At 37.8% G+C, this 14,363-nt stretch overlaps 1 protein-coding gene across 6 annotated transcripts in view; it reads right to left on the reverse strand.

Annotated features, from left to right (window-relative positions):
- ATP10B (ATPase phospholipid transporting 10B (putative)) overlaps window positions 1-14,363 on the reverse strand; it is a 358,643-nt gene that overhangs the window by 281,502 nt on the left and 62,778 nt on the right. For 2 of the 6 annotated variants that reach the window (XM_061151884.1, XM_061151891.1), the window contains exon 1: window positions 12,589-12,612. The exons of 3 other annotated variants lie outside the window; for them this stretch is intronic. In XM_061151884.1, the coding sequence (XP_061007867.1) occupies window positions 12,589-12,597 (9 nt within the window). In that variant the 5' untranslated portion in view covers window positions 12,598-12,612. Of the gene's footprint in view, window positions 1-12,588; window positions 12,629-14,363 lie in introns of those variants that run through there. One more of the 6 variants, XM_061151885.1, reaches the window with a different exon arrangement.

The following is a 14,363-nucleotide window of genomic DNA, read 5'->3' on the forward strand; positions in this document are numbered from 1 at the left end:
TAGACATTTGTCAAAAAAGACACACAAATGGCCAACAGGTATATGAAAATGTTCTTAACATCAATGATTATCAAGGAAATGCAAATCAAAGTCACAGTGAGGTATTACCTCACATCTGTTAGAATAGCTGTAATGAAGAAGAGAAGAAATAAGTCTTGAGGAGGATGTGGAGAAAAGGGAACCCTTGTGCACTGTTGGAGGGAATGCAAATTGGTACAACCACTATAAAAAAAGAGTATGGCAGTTTCTAAAATAGAATTAGTCAACATTCAGAAAACTCAGATCATGGCATCTGGTCCCCTCACTTCATTGGAAATAGATGGGGAAACAGTGGAAATAGTGTCAGACTTTATTTTTGGGAGCTCCAAAATCACTGCAGATGGTGACTGCAGCCATGAAATTAAAAGACGCTTACTCCTCGGAAGGAAAGTTATGACCAACCTAGATAGCATATTAAAAAGCAGAGACATTACTTTGCCAGCAAAGGTCCGTCTAGTCAAGGCTATGGTTTTTCCAGTGGTCATGTATGCATGTGAGAGTTGGACTGTGAAGAAAGCTGAGTGCCGAAGAATTGATGCTTTTGAACTGTGGTGTTGGAGAAGACTCTTGAGAGTCCCTTGGACTGCAAGGAGATCCAACCAGTCCATCCTAAAGGAGAGCAGTCCTGGGTGTTCATTGGAAGGACTGATGCTGAAGTTGAAACTCCAATACTTTGGCCACCTCACTGGAAAAGACCCTGATGCTGGGAGGGATTGGGGGCAGGAGGAGAAGGGGACAACAGAGGATGAGATGGCTGGATGGCATCACCGACTCAATGGACATGAGTTTGAGTAAACTCTGGGAGTTGGTGATGGACAGGGAGGCCTGGCGTGCTGCGATTCATGGGGTCGCAAAGAGTCGGACACGACTGAGCAACTGAACTAAACTGAACTGTTGTGTTCCAGAATTCCCACTTCTGGGTCTGTATCCAAAGGAAATGAAAACAGAACCTCTAAGATGTATCTGCATTCCTAAAGTTACTGCAACATTATTCACAAAAGCTAAGATATGGAAACTACCTGTGTGTCCAGTAAGAGATAAATGGATAAAGAAAATGTATTGCATATGTATTCAATAGGATATTGTTCAACATGAGAAAGAAGGACATCCTGCAGTTTGTGACAACATGGATGGACGTTGAGGCCATTATGTTAAATGACTTAAGTCATACAGAGAAACACAAATAGTACATGTCATCATTTACATGAAAAATATTGAAAAAAGCCCCTCAAACTCAGAAACAGACAATAAAAAAATGGCTGCTAGAGCCTAGGGAGTGGGAGAAACGGGAGGGGTTGGTGAAATAGTACAAACTTTCAGCTATTAGATGAATAAGTTCTGAGGATCTAATGTATAAAAGGTGATTATAGTTGATAACACTGTACTGTATAGTTGAAGTTTGCGAAGAGAATAGAACTTGAATGCTCTCATTGAGAAATGGAACATTTCCTGCCATATCAGAAAATAAGAAGGTCACAGTCATCAGCGATTGCATCCTTCTCATGTGAACCAGTGAGCCTGAAGGAACTCAGGAAGGGGAAGAATGCCATCTAGGCCATCTAGCAGCCATCAGACTACAGTCACCCTCTACGGAGAGCCCTGAGAAACTCAGGATAAGAAAATAGGATACTGGCCTCTGAGAGCTGAGGTATGTATCAAAGGAATGATTTCAGTGAGTTGAGTCTCTCGCATCTTCCCATACATAGAAAAGCACTAAAATTCCTTAACTTGAGATACCTGCTTTTCTTTAATTTACAATCATTTTTCGACATTCAAACTACCTGCTCTTTGCTAAAAAACTTCTGTATAACCTGGCTCCCTGCCTCACCTCTTCCGAGAAGTTCTCTCAGGGTTACTTGAGATGCTCCCTCCTGGGCTTAAGTCCTAAAAATTTTCAACAAACAAAACATAACACTCAACTTTCAGGTTATGTCTATTTTTTCAGTCGATATCATCTAAGTAAAATGAATAAGTAAAGTGATGGAGATGTTAACCAACTAGACAGGAGGGATCCTTTCATAATGTATTTATTTGTGAATATATCAAATCATCACAATGTACATTTTAAGTATCTTCTATTTTTATTTGTTAACCATACCTCAAGAAATTTGGAAAAAGGTAAATACTACTGACTGATCTTTTATGATCACAGAATAATAATCCTAAACCAAACATTCCTCAACAAAACCTAGAGATTTATAAAAAGGAAAATACATCATAATCAGGTTGCACAGGAATGCAAGGGTGGTTTTAAGTTAGGAAAGTAACTGGACTGTTTCAACATGTAGTTGAGGGGCTAGTGGGGCAGCAGGAAAGTCATATGATCACTTCAACAGAAGTAGCTATGGGTGTATGTGAGATTTGGACAAGTTGAAGGTACCCGTAGTTTGGATTTAGTGATATGTTTTTATATAATTATAATTATATAATTAATATAATTAATAGCTAGCAATGATGGGGTTGCAAAGAGTCAGACACGACTGAGCAACTGAACTGAACTGAAACTGAATGATTAATTGCTAGCTGTTTTAGGGTATGAATGACTTCCAGGTATACACTATTTCTGCTATGCTGGATTTCGACAGCAATTTAAAACAAGTGGGACGATCTACTAATGATTCAATACATAATAAGTCACCACAACCAGGAAACTGATGACAAAGAAACCAGTAAGTTTCACCAATTTAAAGACTACTTAAGACTACCTACTGTACAACCTGCAACATCCTAAAAAACTGCAGTTCATTTTTGAAAAAAAACCTGAGCGAGTCCTCAAATTTGACAAATTTTTGAACTTAAATACACTTTTCTAAACTACCTGTATTAAAAGTTTTTATTAAAGTATAAGAAAATCTTTCTCTCTATTTTCTTTAAAGAAAGTGAAAATGCAAAATTATTATCCTATGAAGGGGTAATTCTAGAAAAAGCAGCTAAAAGCATAGAAATGAAAAATTGTAGGGGTTGTGATGGGCAGTGAATTCAAATGATTTTTCTCAATTTTTCTTGATTTAGTGGTATTTGGGGTTATTTCTTGAATTTTAAATCTTAAAATCTGCTGGGATTTATTTTCTTCTAGTCAATAATTATTCATTCTTAATTTGTATTTATAAATTATTTTTTTCCTTAGGTCAGACCTCCCAAATTGAACTAACCTTCAGACAGCACAAAATCTGGATTTGTGCCTACTAGAATTGGCTTGCATGAAAATTACTAAAAATATTAAATGTTAGTAGGATATGGAACAACTTACACTTTCATACAATCTTGGTGGAAGTGTAAACTGGAATGACCACTTTAGAATACTTTTTAGCAGTATCTACTAAAGTTGAAATACCCATACCCTATGACTCAGTAATTCCAGTCTGAAATATATACCTACCAGAAACACACATATGCGTACTGAAAGCTATGTTCAAAACAGTGCATAGGAGCACTGTTGACAATAGCTCCAAATTGGAAACAGCACAAATTTCCACTGATAGAATACATAAATAAATTGTGTACTCACAGTAGAAAACCAAACAGAAATGAAAATAAATGACTGCTGCATACAATATAAATGAATTTCATAGACCAGACTTTTACAAACCACTTCAGGTTACTTATTATCTCAGCAGAAAGTTTAAACTGTCACTATACCAAAAGAAAAATATAATAGTTCTGATTATTAAGTAGTTAGGTCCCCAAAACTTACTATTTATGTACTAATAAAAGTGAAAGTTGCTCATTCGTGCCTGACTCTTTGTGACCCTATGGACTGTAGCCTGACAGGCTTCTCTGTCCATGGAATTTTCCAGGCAAGAATACTGGAGTGGGTTGCCATGCCCTCCTCCATGGCATCTTCTTGACCCAGGGATCAAACCCAGGTCTCCTACATTGCTGACGGATTCTTTACCACCTGAGCCATGTTCCTAACCTTCTTCCCTGGTGGCTCAGCAGAGATCTGCCTGCAGTGCAGGAGATCTGGGTTCGATCCCTGGGTCAGGAAGATCCCCTGGAGAAGGAAATGGCAACTCACTCCAGTATTCTTGCCAAAAAAATCCCTTGGACACGGCAGCCTGGTGGGTTATAGTCCAACGGTTTGCAAACGAGTGGGACACAACTTAGTGACTAAACAACAACATGTCCTAATAAATTAGCGGCCATGTTAAAAAATACACATAAATTGAAAGAAAAAAAAAAAACTAGCACTTTTACTTCATCCTTAAATAACCATGGTATCTTACTAAAGGGATGTGTATACCTGCTAGATATTGCACAGCTTCTCAAATCTTGAAGTCAGATTGGAAACTGCCACCTTCATTTTTTGTTCCACGGTGATTTTTACACATATTTGCTTTTAATTACAATTTGAATGAACTTTTGGATGTCTGTAAAGGTATGAAATCATGCAAAGAAATGTACCACAACTTAATGTTGAAACTAAACTGTCATGAGCTATAACTTTGGTCACTGTCCCCCAGGTGTTGAGTATTGTCATGTCTCTGTAAAATGTAAAAAATACCCTGCAGTACTCTGCAATGCTTTGGTAAATAGTTTGGGGAACCCATGAATGTAGACATCACACTAAACAAAAAAGCCAATCACAAAGGCATATGTGTGTAATTCCATTTGTATAAGATTTCAAAGACAGGCAAATATAATCCCTAATATTAGAAATTAGGATTATGTTTATATTGGTGAAGAGGGGAGAGAACATGATTGGGAAGGGGTACGTCAGAATCTCAGGAAAGCTCCTAAAAACATTCTATTTCTTGACCTAGTGGTGGCTTCTTGATCAAGTGACTATGTGGAAGTGTTCATTTTGTTATAATTCATTAACCTGTATACACAAGATTAATCCATTCTGTGTTTGTATAAATTATCCATGAATAAAATGGTATTTTAATACAGAAGCCCTTAATACAGAAATAATCTAAGCAGCAAAATAAAAGAAATTATCCCTTAAGGGTAAAACGTCTTTTGATTCCCAAGTAAAATCCTTTGTTTTCCTTTAGAGATTTACATACTAGTCTATAATTATGCAATTATCGATGGCATCACTGGCTAAACTCTGAGCTCCTGGAGGATGGGGCCAGGTCTCATTTATCTTTAATTTCCTAGTGCTTCAAACATGACAACATGGAAGGTGGTTAAGCATTGTGAAATGAAGAACAATTGTTCAAAATAAACATATAAACTCAGGTCTTTTTCTTTACCTGCTGTCTTTTCTCTCTCTATCTTACTCAAATGCCCTGAGTAATGTTGTATGTATCACAACACATTTGTGGTTTTCCTTTTTAAAATTCCCTGTTTTTATAATAATCATTTATCATCTTCACAGAATACATTTTAAAGGGATAGGTACGAACACCCAGAGCTTTCCTGGTGCCTCAGTGATACAGAACCCACCTGCCAATGCAGGAGATGCAGGTTTGCTGAGTCAGGAAGATCCCCTGGAGAAGGAAATGGCAATTCACTCCAGTATTCTTGCCTTGGAATCCCATAGACAGCAGAGCCTGGCAGGCTACAGTCTATGGAGTCACAAAAAGAGTCAGACATGACTTAGTGACTAAACACCCCCATTCTCTTTTAAGGAATTTATATTATAAAGTTCTAATGCAACTCAGTACAGTCCATTGACCAGTGCTAGTCCATGAACTGTTGATTACTGATTTACAGCAAGTTAAGTACAGAAATTGGGAATGTATGCTCAGAAACAAGTATATCAATATAATCTGGATTATATCAATATAATCTGAAAAATGGAGTATTTCCTGCCATATCAGTAAGCAAAGGATGTCACAGTCATCAGCAATTGCAGCCACCAGGGACAGTGAACCAGTGAGCCCTTAGGGAACGCAGGAAGGAGAAGAATATCTGCCATCTAGCAGCCATCAGACTGTAGCCACTCCCCAAACTGAGTCCTGAGTAAATCAGGATGTGAAAGCAAGATACTGGACCCAACACCTGACATGCATAGCAAAGGAATGATTTCACTGAGCCCAGACTCTTGTATCTTCCCATATATAGAACAGCACTAAATTCCTTAACTTGAGGTATCTGGTTTTCTTTAATTTACAATCATTTTTTGACATTCAGACTGCCTGCATTTTGTTTCAAAATTTCTATATAACCCAGCTCCCCCCACCCCTACCTCCTTGGAGCAGGTCTCTCAGGGTTACTTGAGTTGCTGGCTCCCCAACTTTAGTCCTAAAAGTTTCCACTGAATAAAACATAACTCTCAACTTTTAGGTTGCGCCTATTTTTCCAGTTGAGAAACCCTACTAAAATGTTGAAATGTGATTAGGAAATTTGTCTCGCATATGACATGAATTAAGTTCTAGTCATTCATAATAAAACTAGTTATTGTTTGAAGATAGATTGAACAACAACAAAAAACTGGTCCTTTTCCATGAATAGTTTTTAAAGCTCTGCCATTGACTATTCGAGCTGGAAAAGACCAACCTCATTATTTTAAGAGTGGGGTAACTAAGATGTAGATTTTACCCAGTTCCTGATTGCCAAGTTAATGGTCTTCATACTACAATGCCATCAACATTCCCAATATTAACAAAAAGATTCAAAGATAAAATCAACATATTATTCCTACTATTATTGGCAGTAGCAACTGTAGCTACTGTTTATCCATATTCAGTGCTTAATAGCCACAACCACATGACATGGCTATCTGTACATTAAAAAACTGTCATGTCCATAATTTCACATGGTTCAACTCATGTGTTTTTAAGCCTTAAAGAAGAGGCATCTAGAGAGCCAGAGTACATGATGTTTGGCAAGTTCTCTCTGGGGTCTGTCCCCATATCCCTAACCTGAAGTTTATAATAATAACCTCAGATATTAATATTTATTGAGGCTTAAACAATCCTAGCCCTTGGAAGAGCACCTGGCAGGAAGTAAGTGCTTAGTGTATATTACCTATTCTGACTAATCAAGGAGATGATGTTGGAAATAATCTCAGAACAATCTTGTGAAACAGGAACATTTTATCCTCAGTTTATAGATGAGGATACCAGAGCTTTAAGAGAAGATACCAATTTGAAATTTTGTCCATCTGAGTTCAAGCACATGCCCTCACATATGTCTTATGTAAGCAATTTTCAATTAAGTGACAGTTCAATCAAATAACCTCATTGGGGTGTTTCAGCAGAATTGTCGATATTTGAGCAGATCAAGCATCTGAGACTCTTTAATAGTCAGATATGTGAAAGACAGTGCAAGGTTTTTTGTATTCTGTTAAGAGAAACTAATGTCACTATTTTGTTGTTGTTGTTTTTAGGTCTCCTGAAGGACAAGAATGCTGTAAGTAATACACAAGATAATGGTTACCACCTCCGATTTCCTAATAGTGCAATCTTGTAGTAACACCTTAAGTATTTCTTTCACCTCCCAAAGGGCCCCAAACCCCAGCAGCACCATCCTCCAGATGCTGAGGAGGGAAAACTCCATGTGGCACTTGCTGCCTGGAACCCAAGCTGTTCAACTTGGTCAGCGTTTTGTATAAGACCTAAGAAACACTGTCATTTCTTCTCAAATAGAATAAGTAGTCAAGAAGTTCCCTTGAGAAGCAACAAAATCTGATTGAATTTCTCAGAAACTTCTATTATTCTATCAAGTTCACCTGACAGCAAAGGACAAACTGCCTTTCACATGCTGTAAGCAAACGCACCAGCAATTCAGAAGGAAAAACGCGGGTTATTAAGTAGGAACAAGTCTCTCTGAATATATTTACACCAACTCATGGAAACCATTTTCCTTAGAAACCTCTGTGACAATCTATTTTCTAGTCTCAGTATTGCTTTAAGTTTGACAGATGATAATAAAATACAATGAAATTACATCTGAGCTCTGAAATGTACATCAGCTTACAAATTCCTCATGACTTGAGTTTTTATTTTACCAACGTGGCTCATCCACTCTCAATATTATTCTCAAGCATTCAAGTTTTATGTCTGGGCAATGTGCCATGCTTACATAAAGGTAAGGAAAACAGAAGTTATTATATATGTATATATATGCATATATGTACATATAAAATATTCACGTATCTATCTATTAACTAAGAGCTGCAAGGGGCCTTTGAGATCATCAAGTCTCATTTTGTTGTCTTATAAATGAGGACTCTGAAGCCCAGAAAGAAATGCTATTCGGAAGGCTATGAAGCAAATTGGCTTCTAAACAAAGCTTGGAGGAATATCTGTGCAGAAAGCACCTACCACATTCTGAGGACTGCAGCAAGCCTTCTCTACATAAATTCTCATACCATTTCTATGATGTTGGTATCATCATTCTCATTTGGTAGATGAAAAAATTGAGATTAAGAAAGTAGTATAACTAATAATGACCATAAATGGAATTAAAGGTTTGATATACCTGGGCTCCTTTCAGTACACCCTGTGTTTCTCTGAATGCACTCACCGCCATATCCCTGTTTTGTTTTTTTCCTCCCATATCCACATACCAAATGGATTACTATCTTCACACACTTTAGGTGACACTGGTGTGGCATCAAACAGCTGAATCATACAGTGAAAGCTTTCTGACTTACTTGTCTTTCAATCCTTAAATCTCAGTTTGGTGTCACTGGGCCTTGAATATCTCTGTAACCATTGCTAATATCCATTTACAACAAAGACTAGAATACAAATCCAGTGTAAGGAGCAGCAGAGTCTAACTAAAGTTTATTAATATTTTTGTTGGTTTTTGTTTACTTTTATAAGCATGTGCTTACAGCACATGATATTTGTTTTACATTTAAGTGTGATAAAAAGCTTCCTTTATAAATGTTTAGTCTATTTAAGGAAAAGGTTAAGAAAATAGTAAATATCATGGTCTGTAGAACCTGCCCAGATGCTGTAGGTATATCAGTTTTTCTCAAAGTGAGAAAGTAGCAGGATGGTACTCAAAATGATCTGAGATAGAGTGTGTGAAAATTTCACCAAAAGTTTGATAGTAATTGCAGGGATCTGGCATTTTTATTGAAATAGGCAGATGCAACCAAGAAACAATGCATTCTTGTGTTCCTGTGTGGTTTCTCCAATCCAGTGAGCTCACACTGATACTACACACATCTGAGCAGTTTGAGATAGTATTAGTTGAGGGATGGCAGTACCTCCCCCAGACCCAATAATTCAGGTTGATTCCAGGCAACTTACTATCCCCAAGGCTCTTTGCATTAACAGCAACCAGTGATCATTAATCTTGAAAGCAAAAAATGAGGCTCTCCTTCTTTCTTCCACACATTAAGACATTACATAATGTTAATAAATGCTACAACAGCTAATATTCCCTCTCTTTTGGCTGCAGTTAATAGTAATGATGAATAATTCTAAAATGCTATTTTTGAATCAGTCATTGCATTGTACTAGGTAATTACACACACATACACACACACACACACACCCTCAGTCACTCACTCACTCATTCACTCTCAAAGTGAGGGTTTGAGAGGCTAAGTAGCTTATCTAAGGTCACGCAATTACTAAGAAGTATCATAGTGATTTAATGCTAACTTCAATTTAAATGCCTATTTATTTCTGTTTTTTTTCCCCAATATTAAGCCACTCCATGCTATTGTTACTGCTCAGTTTCTTTTTCTTTATTTTTAATTAAAGGATAATTACAGTATTGTGTTGGTTTCTGTCATACATGACAGAAACATATGACAGAAACATCAGTCATAGATATACGTATGTCCCCTCTTAATCAATCTTTTAATAAAACTGTATTTTATAGAGAACTAAAAAATAAGGAGAAAGGGCTCCAGATACTTGAAACTTTTAAAAGAAAATTCTAAAACAATGTCACTGGAAGAGAGAAATCAGTGATATTTAATCAGTAATGGAGGTAGAGTTCCCTAGGTTCAAAGATGGAAGAATGTCTAAGTTTTCTTCTTAGGAGAGTGAATAACTGGATAGAACCAGTCTCAGAAATCCAACCTGCCTTAGTGTACTCGAGTCAAGAAGGAGGGTTTTATTCCCTTCTGATATGTTAAGGGCCATGTTGGAGAACAAGTGTGGTAGAACAACCAAAACTGGATTGAGACCCACGAGCCTTGAATTCTGATTGTTGTTTTGTCTCAGTAACTCTGACTTTATTTCTCCGAGTCCCAGGTTCACTATCTGTAAACCAGGCAGCTGGCCCAAGTTCTCTTCTTATTTCTCCCTTTCAGAATGGCAGACTCCTTCAACTGGATTTATTAGCACATACGCTTCAAAATGATTATGCTCCTCTTTCAGCATAATGGGAATATGGTTTGATTGCAAACTCAGCAGTGGGTTTCAGCCTACCGTCTTTCAAGAGACTATTAATCTGTCCATATGTGAGGTTGCCCCGCTACATTCTTTGGGATATAGCACAACTTGGAGGAGAGAATCTGAACCCTCCAAGGTAGAAACAAAATTTAAATCCATATAAATAGAATTTAAGAAGAAGAAATTTAATTATCTGATTAATTTTTAAAGTTATCAATGACAATGAAACGACAAATTCAGTAGGTGTTATTAGGAGTAATTATGGCAATAACTGAAAAGAAAACAACATCTGTGATTTGCCTGATTAATGGCTTAATGTATCAGTGCATCTGTTAATGGAGTAACACTCCTGGCAATCTTGACTGTATGTTTGCAAGATCTGGAAATACAGAAAGGACTGGTGGAGAAGAAAGGAGCAGGATTCCAGATTGGTTGTTGGTGGTTAAGTTCCTCCTGAGAATTTTGAACTCCCCTCTGGCTACCTCGACCAGAACTGTATAGCTAATTCAGAGGATAAATGAGCTCCACCAGGTATGTGAACTCCTGCAGGCTAAACAACTAGCTTCTCAGAGTGACTGCAAAATTTTTACTTTGCACCTTGTGATTGGAGATGTGTTACCCCAGCCCTGATGGCATACCACAGTAGGATTTTTACTAAAGGTACACATCATGGAACTACTTGTATGCGAGAGGCCTTTTTTGTGGGGGGGGGGGGGGGGCGGGAAGCGGGTAGTAGTTAATAATTTAGGGAGTAAATGTATTTTTCTTTAAGCATCAGTTTTCTCTTTTGAACTCAAAGGAAAACAAGACGTTGCCACGTATAGTTGAAAACCACTGCAATGTGGCAGCTTCAGGGTGTATCGAGATGAAACTGGGAAATCGTGTAATGGTCTCACTCTTTTCTTCAAAGCTGTATTTTCTCACTGCTTTGAGAAACAGACACAAACTACATCTGTTTCCTCGGGCTGCAATGGCTGAGAGAGGGAAGATTATCATAAAACATATTCAGGTCCATTCAAACTACAAGCTCTATTGCATGAGGAAGTAGCTTATCCTAATGAAATCAACTGCAGAAAAATACAACATTCTCTTACAAAAGAAACGTGGATCTCACACTCAGCAAACCAAATGCAATTTCAAATGTGGTAAAAAGAAAAGCAGTTATGAGCTGGGCATGACTCACAAGTTAGAATTAGTGACCAGAGGAGTCAACGATTCCCCTATTACCAGGAAGGGCCAAGTTGCTTTTACTCACCCCAGCAAAGATGACGTCTCTCCTGAGCGGGCTCCGTTAGAAACTATGAAAAACTGGGCTTGAAAGTGGCATATTTCTCTTGTGCTGCTTGGCTAAAATATTACCTGTCTTTCCTGTTGCATTTTTCATTTCTCTGATTATATCTGATGGTGTCAACGTTAGGCCTTAAGCTAACACTCCCTTGGAAATTCAGAAAAGGAAGAGGCCTGGAAAGAAACAACTCTAACCAATAAAAGAAAGAGACAAATAAGCTGCCTCACTAGAGCCCTGTGAGAAAGAGAAGAATGACCTGACTATGAGTGTGGGGCCCAGTAACAGAACAGTGAAGGCAGTGTTCTCAACTCGGCTGCGCATTCACATAGCACCATCACTGTTAGATATGGCTCCTGCATAAATTTCTGCTTTCTGTGAATCAGTGAGCCAGCAATATAAAAATTCATAAGTGATTCTATTCTCTATACATGGTACAAAAATGACTTTGTCCATTTACCTTTTGCAATGCACATAATTAAGTGTGAGACAATTATAACCTTGTACCTCTCCTTGGGGGTTTGAAATATAATTTAGTCGCTGTGTTTCAAGGGCACTTAAGGAAGAAAAGACTCTCTGCAGTGACTTTTATATGCATGCTGGTGATGAATTTACCCTCAAAGCTTCTGAAGTCCCATTTTGCAGTAGTCGTAGTTCTTATTGATTACTGTTTGATTACACAAAATAAGGAAAGTGGGACCAGAATATTGTACTTTGGATTATGTGAATTTTTCAGACATACAGAAAATCAGAATTGTTTATGAGCTTATTGAGAGATTTGAGTCACTCCCTTAAAAGGAGATTTTCATGCATAACATTTTTTAAAAGTGAGTTTTCTGTTTATTGAGCTAATTGGAGTAAACGCTATGACCCAGCTGTCACCGTGATGGACAGTTATTGGTGAGCCCATAAAGAAGAAGGTAAAGCAAGCAACAAGACTTTTTTGATGGTAGCAATAAGGAAATACTAAGAAGCTTGGGGATTAAAGGAGGTGAAAAGAAATCAACATACCAGCTTCATGAATGTGTTTCCACATGCTCTTGGTTGGTTGCTATGTTAATTGTGAACTTACATGTACAGTTGGATCCTCTTAGAAACTAAGAAGAAACATGGACACAAGCAACGTTTTAGAAGGACTGAAACATCCAAAACATCTAAACTTTAAATAGCTGTAAGGTACAAGCTAGCACCTTTTGAGAACAATCTGCCTAACAACTGAGACAGTCTAGACATTTTTCAGAAGGCACTTGACATTTCACAGCTGTCCGTCTGCTCAAGAGAAGAATGCCCTGCAAGTCCTAGTTTCTTTCTCTCCCTTTTCTCAGAGCCCTGTGGTTTCTTGGCACTAGCATGACCTGGACTCACAGATTTGGTACATCATGGAGTGTTAGCATCAGAATTGGAGGTTGTTTGGGACTGCTTCCTTGTGCTGTGGCAGAGGACACGAAAGCTTAGAGAAGTTAATAAATCTGCTCAAGGCACACAGGAAACAGAGAAAGGCCGCAAACCACATCGCCTCACTTCTAAAACCAGTGCTCTTCCCCTCACCACTTCCCCAATAAACAGAGAGGTGCACATAAAGCTGGGATGAGAAGATCTAGCATATAATCTCTTGATAATCATGGGGACCAATGGCTACAGAGTACTCAAAGCATAAGCTCATTTTCCAAGCTACTTAGAAACTGTAAATATTGATACTAACAGGCATGTGCCAAGTTATTTGCATCATGAAGTTGAAATTAAATATCTCTGTCCAGCTAATTAGAACCCTAATGACTAGTAATAGATAGCAGAGACTATGTTCAGTTTTTGCTAGAGAGGCTATATTTCTTTGATCTGGCTGCTAGAATTTCTCAATAAATCAGGTTAAAAGATAACACATGACAGAGTTTTATGTAGTTCCTCTTACCTGCCATCAACTTTTCTATACTTAAGTGAATTAATCATTTTTTTATATATTTGGATTTCTCATTGGCTGCATCATGCTCTTCATGTATAATTTTTAGAGTTTGTCATGGTTTAGCCTTTATATTCTTGCTGCCCCACATCACCAACTAAGAGGCAATAGTTGGGGCTTCCCAGGGGGCTCAGTGGTCAAGTATCCATCTGTCAAAGCAAGAAGCAGTAGTTGACAGAAACTTTTGCCTGTTCATCTCCTACCCACCCATACCACACAACCAGGATAAATTTCATATGCTTAAGGTCCATTATTTACTCCACACTGTGCAAATTTTACTGGTGGTAACTGTAACTATTAATGAGTGGTTACTCTGTGCCAAGCACAGGGGTAAGTACTCTATGTAATTAGACTCATTTAACTCCTGAATATCCTTAACAGTTTGACTTAATTATTCCTATAAAAAAAAAGTCATAAAATTCTTCATATGGTAACAGAAGTAGTTGCAGGGAAAATCTTCTTGTAGTCACTTTGATAAGTCAGTGCTTATTTGTCTCGATTTTAGTCAAGAGAAAGTCAAGGGTCTAGAAAAATCTTCACTGAACAAGCAGAGTAATGTTTTAAGTGCTTGGAATGGAAAATAACTTGAGGCCTTTTAGCTGATTAACCAGATGCAACACTGGTTGAGGACTAATGAACAAGGGTTGGAAGAAGTACTGAGTAATAACAAGATCATGAGGAAGAGTTAGTTACAGGAGATACTAGCCATGAAACTAGTGCCTTCAGGACTGAGGTATGGGGATGGACAGCAGGACAGTAACCCAGGACAGTTACATCTCTGGAGATGTAACATGATGGAACATGGTTCATTTACCAGCTCTCCCCTTGG

Source organism: Dama dama, chromosome 9 (genome assembly GCF_033118175.1).
Source record: "Dama dama isolate Ldn47 chromosome 9, ASM3311817v1, whole genome shotgun sequence".
In the NCBI taxonomy this organism is placed as follows: Eukaryota; Metazoa; Chordata; class Mammalia; order Artiodactyla; family Cervidae; genus Dama; species Dama dama.